The sequence below is a fragment of the Heterocephalus glaber genome, unplaced genomic scaffold (genome assembly GCF_053883595.1).
Source record: "Heterocephalus glaber isolate CG9 unplaced genomic scaffold, H.glaber_assembly_v1.0 deba00001472, whole genome shotgun sequence".
NCBI classification, from domain to species: Eukaryota; Metazoa; Chordata; class Mammalia; order Rodentia; family Bathyergidae; genus Heterocephalus; species Heterocephalus glaber.
The window spans coordinates 38,632,359-38,653,436 of NW_028258315.1; the positions used below are offsets into that span (position 1 = coordinate 38,632,359).

General features: G+C 36.6%; 2 protein-coding genes across 35 annotated transcripts in view; both read right to left on the bottom strand.

The window, feature by feature from the left end:
• The window catches only part of LOC147826325 (small ribosomal subunit protein uS9-like), a 54,032-nt gene extending 42,185 nt beyond the window's left edge, over nt 1-11,847 (bottom strand). Inside the window, exon 1 of the mRNA XM_087181300.1 lies at nt 2,159-11,847. Within this exon, the coding sequence (XP_087037426.1) occupies nt 2,159-2,291 (133 nt within the window). The 5' untranslated portion in view covers nt 2,292-11,847. The remainder of the gene's footprint in view (nt 1-2,158) is intronic.
• The window catches only part of Celf2 (CUGBP Elav-like family member 2), an 830,356-nt gene that overhangs the window by 215,334 nt on the left and 593,944 nt on the right, over nt 1-21,078 (bottom strand). The window contains exon 3 of one of the 34 annotated variants that reach the window (XM_087181286.1): nt 11,854-11,967. The exons of the other annotated variants lie outside the window; for them this stretch is intronic. Within the exon in view, the coding sequence (XP_087037412.1) occupies nt 11,854-11,882 (29 nt within the window). The 5' untranslated portion in view covers nt 11,883-11,967. The remainder of the gene's footprint in view (nt 1-11,853; nt 11,968-21,078) is intronic. 34 annotated transcript variants of the gene reach the window in all.

Here is a 21,078-nt window from a genome sequence, read left to right on the forward strand (position 1 = left end):
ACCTAGGATACAAAAAATATGATGTAGAAAAGAAAAATATTGATAAATGAGATTCCATGAAAATTTAGAACTTTACATGACATCATTAAAATGAAAAATAGTCCTTAAACAGACCATATTTACAATGCATATAACCTATGACCAGAATATATAAAGAATCCTTAGAGCTCATTAATAGACAACCCAATTAAAATGTAGACATAAGAAGATGATAAATAGCCAGTACAGCACAAGGAAAGGTGTGCAACTCTAGAATCAGAAAAATACTAATCAGTACAATAACAAGATTGAATTATACACTCATTAGGGAGATGAAGTTTTGTTTTAAAAGCCTTGTTATGACTTTTTCTTTTTGTTGGATTCTCCTCATTTACATTTAATTTTTTGTCATGCCAGATGGGTTCATTCTGCTGGGTTTCCTGGGGCTGTGATCCTCATTGTCTTTTCCTAGGGTATTGTCTAAAATTTTTTGGAGTGCTGGTTTGATATTCATGAAGTTCCTGAGGTGCTCTTTATCAAGAAAGTATCTTATTTCTCCATCCATTTTGAAAGATAGTTTTACAGGGCACATCAGTCTGGGTTGGAGGCTGTTTTCCTTTAGGGCTTGAAATACATCACTCCAAGCTCTTCTTGCCTTGAGAGTTTACATTGAGAAGTCTGCTGTGATTCTGATGGCCTTTCCTTTGTACGTGATTTGTTTCTTTTCTCTCACTGCTTGTAGAATTTTGTTCTTCTGTTGGATTTCTGGAATCCTAACTATGATATGTCTATGTGTAGATTTTTTTTGATCAAGGCTATTTGGAGTCCTATATGCCTCACTTATCTGTATGTGAAGTTCTTTTCCCCTCCTTGGGAAGTTTTCTGCCATCACTTCTGTGAACAGTTTTTTTTATGTCATCTGCACTCTCTCCTCTTTCTTCATTGACTCCAATCAGTCTTATGTTATTCTTCTTTGCATCATCTAGCAGCTGCTGGATTGATTTCTCGTGTTCCCTTACAATTTTAAAGCAATTTTTCTTTTCCTCCTCACTAATTGCAATCTTATCTTCTATATCTGAAATTCTGTCCTCACATTGGTTCATTCTGCTGCGCAGACTTCTGATGGAGTTTTTAATCTCTTGGAAATCTGTTTGCCTCCATTTTATGGATTCCATTTGTTTCCTATGTTGGGATTCCATCATATTCCTCAGATCCTCTATTTTTTTTATCTGTGTCCCCTCTAGATTTATTAATCATGTCTTATACTATGAGCAAAATCTTTGCTGTTATCTGAGTAATTATTTCTGATTTCATTTTTCCCAGATCCTCTTTTGTTGCCAGTTCAGAGAGTCCAGGTGGTTGAGTATCAGATTGTTCCATCTCATTTCCCTTTGGGGTTGCTGTAGGTGATCCGGAAGTCTGTTTTTGAGACTTGTTTACGTGTCTTCTCATTTCCACAGGGGCGGCGGGGGGGGGGTGCTTCTGGCACCCACGCGGCTCACCTTCTCTCCCCTAGGAACTTGGGATGGAAGCAGGGGAGCTTCCTTCCGGGTTCTGGGACTGGCTCAGCTTCTCTGCCCTAGGAACTTGGGGTGGCAGTGGGGGAGCTTCCTTCTGGGTTCTGGGACTGGCTCAGCTTCTCTGCCCTCGGAGCTTGGGATGGCAGCGGGGGAGCTTCCTTCCAGGTGCTGTAACTGGCTCAGCTTCTCTGCCCTAGGAGCTTGGGATGGTGGCGGGGGAGCTGCCTTCCAGGTTCTGGGACCAGCTCAACTTCTCTGCCCTAGGAGCTTGGGATGGTGGTGGGGAGCTTCCTTCCAGGTTCTGGGACTGGCTCCTGTGCCTTGATTCTTTAGTTACTTATTTAAATCTTCAGCTCATGTTAATTTGAGAAGTTATCAACCAAATTACACTGTGACAAGCTCCAATGTGAGATAGATCAAGTATTCAACTGTGATTCTTTTCTTCTGTCACATGCATATGGCAGTTTTGGAGTTTATATACTCTTTGGCCTAGTGTGGGATGTTGCTGCATTTAGTCTTTTAGTATTCATTTAGAGACAGATAGCTTGAATGAATATAATCTGATTCTCAGGGTAGAGCTCCTAGGTGCTGAATCTGGCACAGCCAGCGACTCTCCTGACATTCAGACTCCTCCTCCAGTAACTTGAATTGTGGCATGCGTGGCTCAATCATTTCCAGGGGGCCCCTGTTTACTTTCATGAGGCTACTGCCCCGTTTGCAGTGTGCCATGGCTGTGGCCATCTTCTTGTGACTGAAGACTTGCCCGGACTGCAGCGGGCTCTTAGAAGGCATGGTTGCTAAAGTAGACTACAGCTCCATACCACGTGGTGCTGCAATCAGAAAAGGGAACTGATAATTTTTTAAAAGGAAAACATTCCCAGTGTTTGGGGGGTCGAAGCAGGAGGATCACTGCAAGTTCGAGGCTGCCCTGGGATACACAATGAGTTCAAGGCCAGCCTGAACTACATACATAGCAAGACCCTGCCTCAAAAAACCAAAATCAATCAACCAATCAATCAATCAATCAATCAATCAAACAAAACTTAAGTTTGATGTGTTCATTACATGTTTTGGCTGATGAATTATAAGCTAGGTGTTTAGACAAGGCATTATGGTTTTCCCAGAGTAGAAACATCTTTGTGGGGTTAAATTTCTCAAATCAAAAGAAGAGGGCTCTGTGAACTCATTATTAGACAATGACTTAATAAGAACATCTTCTTTTCACTATCCTCCACTCACTCAACTCAGACAAAAAAGCAATTGTTTGACTGCACTGAAATTCCAACCATGAGTCTTAACTTCAACTCCTTTTGATTTATGATTCAGTGAGAATATAGCTAAGTAAGAGTGTTGGCATTTAAGCAGCCACTAAGAAGCTTGTGACAAATCTAACTTTTGTTCTCAAAAGACTTGATATGGCAACTAAAAACATCAAATTTTCTCCAACATGCTACACATATTTTACTCATTAACACTCCTTATATGAGCTGTTTTATCCTGACAATTTACATAAAGCACTACTGGCTTATTATACTTATGGATATTAAGAAATTAGTGTTCCAAACATTTTTAAAGACCTTTAAAATCATTATTCACTCTCATTTTATAGACTGTACTCTTAATAATATGTTCTAAGCACCAGGTTCTTTGCTAGGCACTAGGATTAGAAAGCCAAATGAGAATAGTTCCTTGTATGATCAATTAAATCTTATTTTAGAAATTAAACAGAAGAAGCATTTCCAACAATTGGATTTATAAGCTATTTTTGCCCAATTATTAATTTAATGGAACCAGCTATTATTTCTCCCATTTACATTTTCAATCTACAGGAAATTAGACACAAGATATCATACATGAAGCTAAATGCCAGCACATATTCTGACAGCACAGACTCCCTAAAGTCTATCAAAATCAACTGAAGAAAGAAGAAATCAAGAAGTAATGGTCCTGGAAGATGACTCCTGTCAAATCAAGAACTTGGGTTTTGTTTCTTATGTTTCTGGGCCAGTTGCAGGGAGCGGACAAGCCAGGACTTCAATTCAGGCAACCTCACACATACAGACCTGCAGGGAACCCTGGGCAAGACAGATTGTCATGTTTAATAAGAGATTCTCAAGAATCCAGCTCCACTAGAACACAATAGGCCTTTTTTGACTCCAATTTCAGGAATTCTTGCTTCCAATACAGGTGTTGTTTTTTTTTTTTTTTAAATAAAATCTACTTTAGCATTCCACATATATTTAAAGGTATAAAACTTCTGCCATGCCTAGGACCACCCTATCTCCAGGATAATTTAATTAATAAGAAGAGTCCACCAAATGTTAAATGTTACCATCCTCTTTCCTCCATCTTCTCATATATTTCTATATTCCCCTAACAGCCAATTAATGATAGCAGAGAGAAAAATGAATTCTGTAATATTCAGGGCCCATTATTCCCCATGCACCATCTAGTGGTGATGATAATTGATTAATAGTAATGATGATTCTGATGATGGGATCCTTAATGAATTTAAAACACCTAAAAAAGGCCATTTTAAACAGGCAACAAAATAATCTTGATTTTCCTTTCAGAAACATTTCTCAAGAATTATAAAGCACTCATATTACCTTGGCATAGCACTAGGACAGAATGGAAGGTAAAGCCATCTATGTTTTAAAATAAGAAGATACTGACTTAGTGAAGTATTAAATATTCCTCAATAGATTCCCAAATACTGGTATAAGATAATAAAGTGTCACTGGAGTTGGGACATTAGCTTTGGAAGTGTGGAAAGGCAATGTGTTTATTATGACTCAGTTTCAAAACTATCTTCATCATAAATTAGTTCATATCACCAATTTATTTGTTGATAAATTATTACTGTTCCCCAAACTTCTCTTGCCTCATAGATGCTTGTATTAGTTATTACATGCTTATATGAATATAAAGTTGCTTATATGAATGTAATGTTGTCCATAATATATCGTCCCTTGAATTCATTTTCCTTAAACAAATATGAAGGCAAATCTGCCTACCTACCACACTTACTTCCTTTGTTATTAATAAAAAAGCCATAAATTCAGCTCATTTTCAATCTTTCACTTCCATTTCCAGTTGGAAATTTGATAAACCAGTAGTATTTCAAACAACAATTCTAGTCCTTCTAATTTGAATATGTGTATGTGTGTGTGTGCACATGTGTGTGCGTGTTTGTATTTGGAGTAGGAATACATGCATGTAAAAGTATTATATATACATGTATATACACTTCACTAGAAATATTAATTTTGCATTATCCTGAATTTCTATAATTTCTTATTCCCTTTTCTTTTCCCATATCAAACAACCTATAATTTCAATTTCTCTATATGTTCCCTAGTATATGGTCTATTGATGATGCTTTCTACATCCTAAGATATAATCTTAAAGAAACTAAAAAGCTTACTACTTTAAAGGCTGATATACAGAATAATATGGAGGATCCTATTGATGGCAATATTTTCTTGAAAAGGCATGCATTTCCGATAAAAATGTGGTGAAAACAGTATCAGTCAGAATCTACATTGACAAAGGACACTTATAAAATTCCACTGTAGTATTCCATGTGTAATTAAAGGTAAAACTATGGGAAAGGCTCTTTTAAAAGCCAAAAAAATGGAGACAAGAAATAAACAGGTAAGTAGATTTAAAAAGCTACTCTTTGGTATCTGTAAACACTTAGCAAGTATTCCTTATAAAAACCAGGCTGAGCACAGAGCTCACTAACTTGTCTTTTGTCAGAGAATAGGGAACCCTTCTACAAAATATTTGATTATTAGAAGTGAATCAAATTCATAAGACACACCTTCCATTGCTCTATATGAGGAAACTTTCTAAAATGTATTATTATCTGAGGTATTGATTTGTTCTCAAATTGCTTATGGAAATACCTGTCAGTATGTCCAACATAAATGTGAGAATTTTGCCTATACTATAGCCATAGTATAGGAAGACTCATTCATGCAATTTCATTTTTCTTCTGCAACCTCTATGAATAAGTGTGCATTGCTTAGAGTAAGAGATAATGCCTTCACATCAGACACACAAACATTTGGAATCCTATTCAATCCATACCCAAGAAAAGTTCTGCATTTAGAAAAAGGAGAAAGAAAACCTCTTCATAATTGAAAACAGCTTTCCTCTAGAACTCTGTTACGCTTCAGTGGGAGAAAAATTATGAGTTTATGAAACAGGTTTTTTAAATATAGGCCAAATAAAAACTAAGTTTATTCTTATGGATCATTTTTAAGTACACTGGACAAATGTTCATCATTAACAAAAGCATCAACATACTGTACTCTATGAAGATACTTTACTTTTACACATCACTAGATGATCTACCTTGTGAATATGTGGATTGTTCAACAAGTTCATCTAGTCAGTTGCTCATATTTACCATGGAAATCCAAATGGGAAGATGAAGATTAATACATTAAAAGGCCCAGAAGGTCTCTAAGCCTCTGAGTAAAAAAAAAAAATCACTTTATTAACAAATTCTATGTGTTACTATTTCATCAAAGGATTTCAAATCACTTCCAAATGGTAGCTCCCATTTCAGAGGAAGGTAACAATGTACAAAAGACTGAAGATCATACCCTAACCAAATGATACTCAAGAGTAGGGAGAGGCTGGGCCGACGATCTTCCAATCTGACAGCCACTCTCCTCAAATGCCTTGCTATACATTCACATAGTTATGCAATTTTGAAAATAAGGATTCAGTAGACCACACATTGTACTACAATTCCAGGAGCCTCACCCCTTTTTGGTGGCAGTCAAGCTTCTAAGCTCTGAGGTATGAAATGAGATGTTGGTTAGAGTAGGGCTCACAGTTTCTAGACACAAGTAGAAACCACTCTGGATGAGGCTGCCTTTGGCACACTTTACTCTGGTATCCTAGAAGGGTCCTTTGTTGCTGCACCATTGAGAATACTGTGACCTCTGAGGACACCATCAAGATTGCACTGACTGCCTAACTGCCTTTTCCTCCTTCTCTAAACAGCAACAAAATATCACCAAGTCCTCATTCTTTCTCATCTCTGATTTTTTATCTTCATTAAGTTTTTCTGCTTGTAGTTCATGAATTAATATATTTATAAACCTAAGGAATGTATAGACCAAGCAAAAAAATATGCAGAAGCCTAAGTAGGGTTTGGTCCACACTTAGGAATAAGATGGGGAGAAATGTATTAAAGGCTGAATGGCTTCTAATGCATGATTATTTCTGTTTCACAGAAAAATGTTTTCTGTCCATGCAATGAAAAATGAGGGGGGAGGGAGCAATCACACAAGTGTGATATTCTCGTACAGAAAGAACATCCTGGTAGTGCTTCTACAGACATAGAGGGGACTAAAGGCTAAATTATTTGAGACATTAAAATAGAAAGCATCAAGAGGCCACTTTTGTCACTGTTGTTCTTTGCCTTGATTCCCACCTGTTTCCTTAAACCAGTACCAATAAATTTCCTTTTGGTACAAAGGAGGGGCAAAGAAGACAATGGGAGAAAAATATAAAACCTCTGCACCCAGTAGTTAAACAATCAGCTTGAAGAGCAGATGACTTTCTTATTAAACAAGGTTTTAAAAATGTAACTAGAAATCTACAAAACTATGACAAGTAGGAACAGAATGTAGGGCTAAAAAACCACATGCTCTGGCCCTAGCAAGGGAAAAGGCATCCTGTAGTTATTGACTCAGAATATACATCTGTGTCTCAGAGTAGACCTGGATAACAATCCTAGATTTGCTACTGGCATGTGGCTGAGCACCGTGATCTTTAAATTTCAGAATCCTCATGTGAAAATAAAAACATTAAAGGTGACTATATTTCAGCTTTAAACAGGCACATGAGGTTCTAGGGATTCTGTGGTATCACTGCTGTCTTGGAGGTATTTGCCTAAGAAACTCAAGTCTGTTTGCTATTCTAGAAATAGAATCGGACCCCTAAAACAGGTCCTCATGTATATGCCAACTTATTATACAAGACAGGTAACTGTACAAATTAGTGGAAAATAGGTGGATTATTTATGAGATGGTACCGTAAGAACCAGCTTACCATAGAGAGAATATGTTGGATCCACATTTATCATAAAAAACAACCTCATCCCTTCAAATGTAGTAACGGTCTAGATAAAAAGTATATGCTGAGTATCCCCTGTCTGAAATGCTTGTGAGCAGAAGAGTTTCAGATTTCAGTTTTTTAGAGTTGGGAATATTTGTATAGACTTTATCAGATGAGAATTTCACAATCCAAAATACTAAAATCTGAAATACAAATTTTTCAAGTTCCAAAGCTCCAAAAGTTGAGTAGTTCAGATTTTTGGATTAGGGATGCTCAACCAGGGCTGATTATGAAGCTAACAGAAGTAAATGGTAGAAAACAGCTGCAAGAATTTGAGATGAGGGAAAATTTCTTGAGCATTTTTAAGTAATAAAGAAATACAATTAATAGATGTGCCTATAACACAAGGGTACAACAGACAAAATTAACAGGAGATATTTGCCATATGTAAAAATGAAAAAAGGATTAATATCTAGACTATAAAAGATCAGTAAGAAAAAGAAAACAAGAAATTCAACAGAAAAATGAGATATGAATAGGTAACTGGGAGGAGGAGGAAAATAACCCCCAAAAGGCTAAGTACATAAAGAAAAGCTCTATCTCAACAGTAATCAGAGAAATGCAAATTACAATGACAAGAATACAGCTATCAGATTAAAACCCAAAAGACAACACTAAATAGAAATGAGAGTCTAAGTGGGTCCATTTGTTGAAATTAAGGGTGCTCCTGCCTTTCAGTCTGAGAACAGAATAGAGGAACTCTCTGGCAAAGCCCTAATTTGATAGTATGTTCATAGCACTGCTATGTGAAAGATCCAGGAATAAGAGGCTGTTTAGGGTTACTATTACTAGAGGAACTAATGAATAAAATGAAGATTTATATGATAAGATGCCATGGAGCAATCAGAAGGAAGGAACAGACTTAAATCCAGCAACTTCAGAAGTTCTAAAAACAGCACTGACTGAAAACACAACATAAAACCTGAATCTATAATCTTATGTAATATTACAAAATTCATTTATGCAAATATATAGTTTTCTAAAAGACATACATATTTAAAGAAACATTAAATACATTACAATAGTTCCCTTGAAGGAAATGGGAAAGGGGGTAGGGGCTTTATGGCCTGATTGTAACACCAACACAAAATGGAGAGTAAGATTCTATCCACCCTTAATGTGCATTTGCAGAGGAGAAGACAGGGAAGGAGAGAGGGAAAGTCAGGAGACAGAAAGAAAAAAGGGGAGGGGGAGAAGGCAGGGAGATGAGAGGAGAAAAAGGGTAGGACCAGGACCAAGGAGGTAAAGAGGGGACTGTAGGGAGAAGGGGAGAAGCAGGAGGGCAGAGGAGGGAGAGGGACAGAGAGAAGAGAAGGGAGGGAAGAGGATAAGTGAAGGTGAGAGGGAAGTGAAGGGAGGAAGTTGGCTTGATTGCTTCTTTTGAAAACTTGGTATGTGAACCAGTTCTAGGGTTAAGAAGTTAAACAACCAGACTAAAAGACTTTAAAAGAGAAGTGAGGTATCTTAAATCTACAAATATAGCATGACACTCAACTCACAAGCATTTATCAGCTACTCGGGATTATAATATGTATGAATTCAAACTAAAACCAATGTTAATGTGGATAATCTTGCAATTCTTATAAACTACACAGACTGGTAATCATGCCATCAAATTCACAGGACTACATGCCAAAAGGTGAAGGAGGCTACTGGTGGATGGAGGAAGATTCCAGGAAAGCTCAGAAGTGTGTATTTGTATACACACACATAAACTTGCTCTTATGTATGTTTGCATAGCCCCACTCAGCTTTCCTTATTCTGTGAAAGGGTCTGCTTTCAAGAACAAAGGACACAAACTGGTAGACCATGGGTCAAATTCAGCTTAGAAAAATGTTCATAAAAATTGAGTTAATTGCCCATATTTAGGCTTCATGTTCATTGTAGCTTGTGTTTAGATGTCCCCCCAAAGTCTCATGTGAATGAGGTGGGGCTATTTTGGAGGTGGCTGAATCTAGAGTGTATGATGCTAGGATTAAGGGCATGTGATCACTAAACCACTACACGAGTGATTGGTTTGGCACCTAATTCTGGTAGTCTGGATGGGATAAAAGGAGCAGGAAGATGCTGTTAAACTCTTGTTGCTTTTGCTGCTTCTGCTGCCATGAACTGTTGCTCCTTTGCCACCCTGCCTTGGAGCCTGCAAATTATGAACTGAAACCTCTACGAACTGTGAGCCAAATAAACCTTTCCCCCTTTAACTTTGGGTGTTGGGTATTTCGTCTTAGCAAAGAGAAAAAAGTAACTAACACAATGTTAAATGCGGATTTCTGGTTCCCTTGGAAAGTGGGAAAAATATGGGTCCATGCAAGTTTTGCTTGGAGCTGCCAGAGCTGCTTTCTTTGGGAGACATGTACCCTTGGGTCTGACAAAACTTCCACCTGGCCTCTTTCTTTGCTCTGCCTGCAATGCCTTTATGGACACCTGAATTGACACTATGTTCCTACTGCTACCAGTCACTCACTGGTAGGCAGGGAAAGTTGCTATGCAGCCTCCTGAGCCACAGAAGAGACCAGAAGCTCTACTGACACAGACCCTTCAATACAAATAGTGCAGTCTTACCTTAAACCAGGCATAAGCCCCAGTCAAGTAAGATGACTGGAAGAGCTTTACTTCTTCTGGAATTGACCAAAAGTAGCAGGGGATAAGAGAAGAGGGAAAGGAATGCATCCAAGATTTCCAGTGTCAAGACAACATTCAAGCATATGAGGCTTCCTAACAACCTTCTTGAAGGAAATTTAGAAAATAAGCCTGAAATGAGAAAAGGACTGAATATGGACAGTCACTCAGTCCCTAAGGATCATGCCCCCTCAAAATATCTTATTGTGTATAGATATAACTCCTGTTTTCCTGATCAGTTTTTATCTCCTTCCATCAAGATGACAAAAGTACATGTAATGACTACATTCACTGTTCAATTTATGTTAATTTTTTCATCTTTGCTTAAAATGTTTACTTTAAAATGCTCTGGCAGTTCTATCCTAGGGGTGCTGGATCCTTATTCTCATTCTATAGTTCCACAGAAAATGAATATACTGCTTAGTTTTACGATCAGTATTAAAAGAACCAAAAATTCAAGGTCATACATCTAGAAAGTGGCAAAACCAGATTCAGACACAGACGGGTTCTAGAATCTGAGCACTTAAAACACTACTAAAGACAAGTTACTGGTATTCGTAATGGTGAAAGAATGACAAATACATCCACCATCAAAACAAAGGATATGTTCCAGGCATGGTGCTTAATGTGCCAAAAGCTTTATTTAGTTTATGTGCAGTAATCATGACAACCCTTTGAGAAAGGTACTGTTATTATCTCCACCTCAAGCAAGGAAAAAAGGGTTCAGAGAAGTCAGATAACTTGGGTTTATAGTTAGTTCTTGATAAAAGCAGTCTTCAAATCTAGGTTTATCTGTTTTTTAAAAAGCACTAGCCAACAAACCTTCCTGAACAATGTTAAAAAAAAATGTAAAAGGAAATGTATTTACAAGTCTACATAATGGGATGAGAATAGAAAAGGAAAAAAAAGTAGCCATAATTTGGCATCAGGGAAAAAAGTACTTCTGAGTTGACTCTCAAATGACAAAGAAATGTTTAAAGAAAGAAGCACAAGATGGGGCTGGCTGTGATGAAATATATCTTTTTTAATGATAAATGGTTTTGGATAGTTTAGGGTGAAGAGTATATAGAAGTTACTAAACAACGGGGTAAACAAAGGCAGGTTGGCATTGTATTGTGAGATGCCCTTAGGATATGCTGAGAAGTTGAAACTTCATCCATTAGGCAAAGGGCAGGCACTGGACAATTTTAAATAAGCAGTAACATGATGAGTGTTGAAAAAATCAGTGACTTTAGTATAAAGGAAAAGGTTGTTGATTTGCAATTGTGCAGTGAAGAGACAGTTTGTACATGAATGACCAAGAGGAGAGCACTAAAATTTTAAATTGTGTTTAGGAAGAAAAAAAGAGATAGGACTGAGGGTTTTATAATCTGGGGACAGAAAGGAAGAAATAAGTTAAGCACAATTCTGACACATACTTGGGTGATTTTTATGTCTTCTATGGAGAAACCAATTTTAGTGAGGGAACTATTACTTCCATTTTACGTTGAATTTGGTTGTCTAGGTAGAGATTTCCAATAAAAACAATTACTGAAATTAAAGAAAAAAATAGAACTCAAGATAAGATAGATTGATTTTTGAGACAGACTCTCACTTATATAGCCAGACTGGCCTTGAACTCATTTGTACCCAGGATGGGCTCAAACTCTTCGTGATCTTGCTTCCTCAGCCTCCTGAGTGCTTGGATTACAGGTCCGCATCATTACACCTGGCCAAGATAAAGATTTAGAAGTTGGTGCCATATAATGTCTACAGCCATATTGGTGGCCAAGTTTGGTTCTGAGAGAGAATAGGGCCCAGAATTTTGGGAACAAATAACACATATCCTCACAAAAGTAATGGGCAACGGTGTGTTTCTGATGCCAGAAAAGAAGTCCATTTTTATGGTTATAAAATTTAATATATGAAAACTCTTTAGTATAAATCAAGGCTTAGAGAGTGAAGACAGTTTAACTGGCTTAAAAGAATTAATTAGCATATACTTTGTTCTTTTTTCAGCTACAACAGGAATTCCTTATATAGGGAAAATACAATTATATTATCAACAGAATATTGCTTATTTAAATTTGCTTCTTACTGCATAACAAAAAAAGAACCAGTTAGCAGCTTTTTCTTTTAATTGATTTAAAACTAGCATATTGGGAAAAGAATCTTGAAATCCTATTTTTCTCATAAACTAGGAGGTAGGTTTAAGTAAACAGTCATTGGTATTTTAATGATTTTATTTCTGTTTAAGTAATGGATTCACTGAATTACAGTGTGACCTAATAGTGAGTGTCAAATTCAGAAATTTCAATGTAGTAAGTACACTGAAAGAGGACACACTACTAGTCAACCACAATAGGTCTATCAAGAGCTCTACCATTATTTTATTTCAGTAAAAGCCCTTGATGCTTCCATGTAAAAGGAAAAGAATACTTTCTTTAAAACACACATTTGAACTTTGGACTATAACTTTATTATGGGAATTTGATGCTTTCCCCTAGGAAACTGCTTTAAACCAAGATACCTCAGCAATAATGATATTTTTCTGTCATTATCCAAATTATCAACAAAAGTGAAGATCATTATAATCCCATATAAGATAGAAAAAATGGAGGAGCAAACTAGATACATTTCCCACAGGATGATATTAAAGCAAAATTATTCCAGGCAAGGGAGAAATGATGCTTGGAATATAAGGGTTAGAAGTTTTTCTGTTGTGTCATGGTGGTAAAAATATACCAGTCAGCCAGTTAAGAAGAATGAATCCTTGCTGGGTAGAAGGCATAGCAAATTTTCGACAAGAAAGTTTAGATTATGATGCTACCAACATTTGATTATGTCTGAATTGGTGGAGAAAGTTATATATTATTCAAGTTATCAGGGTTTTTTGACCTTCAAATATTCTCTAGTATTGGGTTCTATGACATTAACACTGTCCTGAAACTTTTCCTACTTCTTGGACTATTCCTTTCTATCTCCTGTATGGGCTCATCATCCTTTTTCCAGCTGATGAATCATTAAGAAATTGCATTCACTCCCATAACTGGAATTACTCCTATATACATACCATCACAATTTAGGTCTACAATTAAGTCCTTTCCTTTGAAGTTTAGATCTGTACATCCTATTTGCTATTTCCATGTGGATATCTCAAAAGTATGGCAATTCCTCACATCTAAAATTTAACACTTCTGATCATTCCTTCCAAACCTAGTTCCTTCTCAGTGACTAGCTCCCTAAGTAGTACGAACATTCATTGAAGTACATAAGAAAGAAACTGAAGCCATCACTTACACCTCCAAATCTACCACCCTCCATATCCAGTCAGCAATGTCCTATTGATTTCACCTTTTAAGTGACTCTTGAATGCCCAATTAAAACAAATGTAGCAGGATTCAGAAACCAAATGTTTTGGAAACAAGCCTCAAAATCTAACTAGACAGTCCCAAAGATATTCAGTGGAATAAGTGCCTCTTTGCCTGATGTTTCAACATTTTGCCATCTGCATCTTAATGTGGGTTTTGTTTCATTCAATGAAACCTTTCAATTCATAGAAGAGAAAAAAACTAGACAGCTGGCATATGAGACTTCCCATTATAATAAATAGAAAAGAGTTTGTTTACTTTTCCTACCTCCCCAAAGGTATGTGTTCACTGGGTTTGAATGTTAAACATTTTTCCATGCTGCAAAAATGTTTCATATTGTAAAACGCTGTAGGAACTCTTCTGGGACAGGAAATGCAGTTCATTGCATTATTATTACCTTGGTGAACTTTATTTAATGTTTAACTGGTGTGTGTGGGGGGCATAAACTAAAGGAGGGGTTGAGTGCTGGCTTTCCTTTCGAGTAGAAGAATAAATTTCAGGCTTCTAAAAGTTCCCTTTTGATTTCCTAGAGAATATACTCCACTTACATTTATTAGAAACTCACTGACCCATATCATTTATGAACAACGTGCTGACTATGTAGGAATGGAAAAGCAGACACAGGATTCTCCAGAATTAGTATCACTCTTAGAAGATATTCCACAGCATCTGCTTGTTGACCCTGAGGATTATACATTATAAGCTTCATTTTTTAAAAAGTAGCAAAAGCAAGTTTCTAAAACTCTCAATAACTACGTAACATATAATAAATTCAGTTTTATCATTAAAATGATAGCAACTGACTACTTTAGAAGAAAGATTCTACAATTTATACATCACTAAGTAGAAATAGGTATTCCCCAAAGAAAAGCCAAATATATAAGAATGATGATATAGAAATACATTGGCTTGAGAAATAACTTTACTTGGTCATAAGAGTGACTACAAAATTTTAGTACAATTTAATTACACAAGTGTTGATTATATCACAACTAATTAAAAGCAGAAAAAGAAGGAAATCCAGAATTCTAACCAATTTATTAGTCCTCTTGATAATCCATCTCTGAAATGTATGTGTCTTAGGAAGAAACCTAGAAAAAAGTCAACAAACAAACAAAAAATCCAACCCCAAGATAATTTTAAATGAGAAATAAAATCTGGAGGGAAGCTATGCCGAAATTTATTGAAAAACAGATTTTTCTCCTTCAAAAATATTATTAAAAAATACAAATGTTTTTATGACTTATTGCCAAGTATATTTTATAAGCTTGCTGCTACTCAGATGTACCATACTGTACAATGTGATGAACAGGGGCTATTAATCATTCTTACTGAAGAACAGCATAGCCCATGCAACACACTGGTATTAAAAAAGGTAAAGGTATTCTAAGAGAACATTCACTTCCTCATAAAGTCACATTTCATGTATTATTTGCTTTTTCAAATATTTCTTTCCAATTAACTCACATATTTTGCAAGCCCTGAAAGATGAGAGGGCTTGTGGAGTAAAGGGTTGTCTCTGGCCCCAGGAGAACAGTCCTAACTCTCTGGCCAAACTTTCATCTGAAGTAATCTCTGTGTTTCTTATAGTACAACCCTATTTTTATTTCTGTCCATTATTGGCATTTTAAAGCAAATCGTGTTTTAAATTCTCTTGTATTATACTCAAACTGAGGGGATAAAAGAGGCATGAGAATGTTGTCCACTCTCCCCTCTGGCTCACTGCTAAGGAAATATTACCTTGTCAGAACCAAGCCTCAGTCAAATCAGTTGCCATGCAGTCCACAGAAATTAACCACACAAAGGACAAGAAGTCTCTATTTTACAAAAAAAGAGCAGATATATTACATTCATTATTTTTGCAGACAAAATAGTATGATTATCACACATATTTCTACATTCAGAGATTATTTGTCTCAAGTAGATAAAAAAGCCCATCCTAACCACCTCCTTTCTAAAGGAACACATGGTGTCAGTGTTTGCTATCTCCTTTTTTATCCTTTTCCTTATCCATCTTCCTTCTCCTCTTTCCTGCCTCTTCCTTATCCAATGCTAAAAAAATTTCATTTCTGACAAATAACACTGGGCTTTGTCCTGATGTCAAGCTCTTCCCGATCCAAGGCCAAACAGAGCAAAGCAGGAAGAATTAGACACGTCTCTAACTTGCTATTGCTTGTAGATTGGAGCCTACTGTTCCAAGCTGAACCACAGAGAAGAGTACACTGGCTCCTGCCACTTCACAGAAAGAAAAGATGATGACTGCTGAAGACTTGTCACTGTTTGAGGCCAAGAACATCCTACTTATCAGATTCATTATCCTGTCTCTAAGAATGTCCTTTACTTGGTCTATTCAATCCAACATATGAACATATAAAATACCTTTCATTCTTTAAAAAGACAAAATTCTACACCTTCACTAAAAGTCCCTGACTTTCTTTTAATCGTTATCCTAAATTTGCTTTTCTGTTTAGTACTTGGGGACACTTGATCAGTGACAAGGCCTCCTGGCCTTCAGTGAATGTTCATTGGGTGTCAGGTTTTCATGACAGAAACACAATCACATAACACAGCATTGTGGGACTTTCTGTGTGAGAGTTTCATGTGGTCAGTTTTAATTTCCACTATCAATGAAGCAAGGGCCCATGCCAGCCAGAAGAACAAGATATGCTACTTGTGGGCACTTCATCAAAAAGAACAGAGACAAAGACTTGGTTTTCAGAACTAAAGTATTATATGAGGACCAAGACAGATGGGCAGTGAAGGGGACCTGATATCCACCACTGAAGTGGAACCTTAGGCTTCTTCAAATCTCCAGGTCCCACAGATCAAGGTATAGTAAACCTTGATATGATGAGAGTCAAGGGGTTCCAAGAAAAGAAAATGCTTCTAAGAGGTCATTTTATTTAACTCTTCCAGATCGCATTTTTGTCTCCAATCTCCATCACTTCCTAAACTCTCCCAACTCAGAAACATACTTTTAAATCTTCTGACCTTTTTTCATTCATCCATATATAGCTGACAAAGCCTTTGTAATGCAAACAATTCCTTTACGGATACCCAGTTAAAGAGAAGATGCATAAACATTTTCAAGGGGAAGTTTCAATAAAATACCTCTGCTATCTTTCCTTTCTTAACCTTTACTACAAGCATACCATAAAAATGAATGGAAAGAGCAGTTCCACTTTTGTGGGGACCCTTATGGAATAAGCCACTAAAATGCTTTAGATAAGAAAATGTAGAAATTGCCAAGGGAAAACATGCTCAGGAGAATTTTGTAAGGAAAAAAAGTATTCCTCAAATCACATTTTTTGAACCAGTGATAAAAGTACTCATTTTCTAACTTGATTTTTTTTTTAAATTAAATTTTTCTTCCTAAGTTGTCTTTAACATGTTAGATTGGCATGCTTTGAAGACATAAGGACCTAGTACTAAAGAAATGGAAGGGGAAGGAGGATTTGGTTAGTAAAAAGCTTATTTCAGACCTCTTCAGATTAAGGTCAAGTATAAAATTTCCATTGATTTCTAGTTTATTTAAATTAGAGCTACAGTGATTGCAAAGCTGTCTCCATCATCCTGGGCTAAGAAGAAAAGAAGGGGGAACAGATCCAAAGAGCCAGGCAGAGTGTCTGCCCGTTGCTTCCTAACTCACAGCTAAAACATACTTAAGACTGCTGAGGATCTAAGCTTCTGTTTTGTTTGGGTTTTGTCATTTTGGTCAAGCACTTTGAAACGGGGTTCCTCGGAGAAACACTTTGGCCAGACATCCAAATATGGGCTGGGTCAATTAGTTTACTGACACAGACTTGAGAGATGGCAGCATTTTCCCTTTGATAGCTAACTGCTTTTATTTTCCATTTTATTTAAGGTACTTAATTTGTTTTTAGTGATTTACTCTTCTTTGTAATTAGATATAGCAATTAAGCTAGTATCTTTTCCATGGCTGTGCAGTTTTCCTTCAATAGAAATGAGCTTAAGTCAACATTACAGTTACCACCAGCATAAGGATTTGTGAAGGGGAAAACAACCAACTAGATTCCCTCTTCTGCTTAAGTAATGCAAATCAGGGGTAAGACAAAGGAAGAAATAATTAGCAGGAGGGAGGCAACAAGATGGCTATTTAAAATGCAGAATTCATTCATAACATAACACTTCTCCAGAGAGCTGTTCTAATAGATTACCTTGCTGAAATGCATTATTTAAGCTTTAGTTGTTTAGAGGTAGAAGTAAAAGCATCTCCTCTGCACTGGGTGCATAATGCCTTTGGAATAAATGTAGGTCAATATGAGGCCTACCTCTTTGTCTTAGCAAAGTCAGATCTGGTATCAGGACAAAGGCTGGGGAAGTTAACAAGATATATTAATTCCTAAAGATGTGAGGTAGATGTCCAAACATACTTTCATAATAATGTAGAATATGGCAAAATGTTAAATTACAAATACTAAGGAAATGCTATTTAAAACAAAATAGTTATATTCTTGAAATCAGCTAGAATAAACGCATCCTTTTTCACAAGGGAATTTTAGAAGTGGTTTCATCACTTTCTTTTAGATTCTAAGGGCTGGTCTCATATTTGGTATGAATTGCATTTCAAAGTATCTCTTGTCATTATGATGAATGCAACGCCCTGCTTTTCCTACCAGGGAGTATCGCATGCCTGGCTTTGTCACTCTTTTTTTTTCTGGTCTCCAAACAAAAATTCTACCACAACCTTTTTTAAGTTGAAAGGCAATAAGGTCTTTTCCCCAGCTGAGAGGCTGTTTCCAAGCGACAACTCCTTGTCACTGTTAAAATGTTAGCAAAAGATAGGGAAGCTTACATGCCTCTGTGAAACCTCAGCTGCCCTACCCTCTGCAGGTTGCAGATTAAAATGTCCCCTGGCTGCATCTTGGTGCAGGTAAACCAGTGACAAAAGAAAATAAGCCTAACACCAGGGAGCTGAAACCCAGACAAAACACACTCACACACAGGGACTCTGTTATGGTGCTTGGTGACTTCAGTCCAAATGACATGTTTAAGGACACAGCCAGACAACATGCTACTTCCACACAAAAGAATAGATGCTCATTTTTTTTTTTTGGTACTGGGATCGAACTCGGATCCTTGCGCCTGCGCAGCAGGCAACGAAACCACTGAGCTAAATCCCCGGCACTTGATGTTCATTTTAAAGAAGTCACAAACCCTGGTTAATGAGTCGGCCTGTGGGTAGGTGCCTGTGCACGTATGTGTGCACGCTTCTCTTATGAAAGAGAATTTGCAAGTATTTTTGTAACAAGTACAGGAATAAACTTCATTTTGTAAATCTGTGCAAGGTATCATAGGGACATATAGTAGGGGCAGTGCTAATCTTGGTGCCTAATTAAAAATAAAACCAGTAAATGGACATAAATATAATTAAAAGGTTGAATGATTGATAGGAATAATAAATAACTTCCAAGATCAAAAAGAAATTGAATCCAGTTATTACTCTACCAAAAACATCAAAATGTAATTAAACTGTTTTCACACATCATTATTTGCCATTTTGGGAAATAAGAATGGACACAACAATTAATGTAAAAAATGATATTCAATTAAAACAAGTGCAGTGTACCCTTCAAGGTTTTAAAATTCTTACTGAAGTTCCCTATCTGCAAGCTTACACTAAGAAGATTCATACATGTGTAACTCATGATTAAGATTCATTTGTGAGTGATACAGTCTTCTCAAGAAGATTCAGAAAACAAATGACATTTTGGCAGAGGCACATTATAGGCAGTCTTTTCTCACAGTGTTTGCAACACTTTTTTAACTTTAAAAATAAATCAGAAGGTATATTTAACATACAGATATGCCTACCGCTTTTCTTTTATCCCCCCCTCCTTTTCCAAAGAAAATGTTTTCAAGAAAAAGCTGGTTGATATGGAACCTTTATTGTAGACTGCTTCAAGATGAGGTTAGAAAACAGTAAGCATTTCAAATCACCTGATTTACTAAACATTCTTAAGTTCATTATAATAAGAATGAAGAAGACAAAGACAAGATAATTTTTAAAAACAATGCAGCTCCTTGGCCATAAATGAACTACATACTTAGCATCAAGAACCTCTATAGCCATGGCTAATTCTGACAAACTTTTTTTCCACAGCTACTCTTAGAATCGGTGGAATTGTAGGAAAAATAAAACAGAATCTCCTATTTTCAAAATAGAATTCATTTCTTGTCATTGTTATGTACTTAGTATAAAGTTAATGCTCAGCAATTCAGCCAGGCAATCAGGTCTCCAGCAAGTTAATTTGAGTAAATACATGTTTCATCCAAATCAGTACAAATAAAGCAGTGCAATCTACAGAAAGCAGTTTTCCAAATTGGCCTGAAAAATGGCATGTCTTCCAATATCATTTGGACATCACATCTCTGAGAAGTCAGGTGGACTGTCATGTGGTTGGTTCAATTAAATCTGTAATCTCGTAGGCAGAAATGAACTGTAACCAATTGTAAGTGGCTAGTAATTGCCCATGACAATGATGGAAAATAGTTACTCAACCTTACAAAAATTCTTCTAGTCTGAGTAGTAGAGATATAATTTGAGGCTATTACAATTTTACCACAGGTTGACTTTATTAGTTAGCCATTCTGGGGTTTTAGCTGTAAAACAGAAATTAAGGAATGGATGGTAACTGAGATCACGCTGACAATTTGGACCAAGTTAACTGATTGGCTAAATTGAAAAGGGGCCTGGAAAAAAAAGTTGTTCTATGGCCATGGATTTAGCTCAGTGGCACCGTGCCTGCCTTGCAAGGGCAAGGTTCTGAGTTCGATCCCCGGTACAAAAAACCCAAAATAAAACGTTGTTCTACATTCAAAATTGCTGAACTGCTATGTGCAAATTTATTATTATTCATATCAAGTTTGTTTTAAAACTACTTGAAGCTGGGGGTGTAGTTTAATAGACCATGTACTTAGCATTCACAAGACCCTACCTTCAATCCCCAGCACAAAAAAATAAAAAAATTTGACATACAGGAACAGTTTGACTGTAATGTTCAATTTGATTTAAAATAGTGATTTGTTAAAATTATGGAACTGAATATGCATATAACTGATTTGGTAACATCTTTCTTCTTGATCCTTCTCCTTATTAGCTCCCTCTTCTACATTCCTAGCTTGCATGGCACATATTTACTTTCACTTTTGAGGTAAAATTGTTACTAGTTTATACATCTGTATCTCTCACCCTGTGCTAAAAATCAAAACAAAATGGATCAAAGACTTGGATCTAAAAACAGAAACACTGAAACTGCTGGAAGATAATTTAGAAGAAACATTTGAAGTCATAGGCAAAGGACAGGACTTCTTGAGCAGAACTCTTAATAGCACTGAAAATAATATGAATGGAAATACATCAAAATAAGAAGCTTCTGGACCAGGGATTTAGCTCAGTGGCACTGCACCTGCCTCACAAGCACAAGGTCCTGAGTTCGATCCCGGCA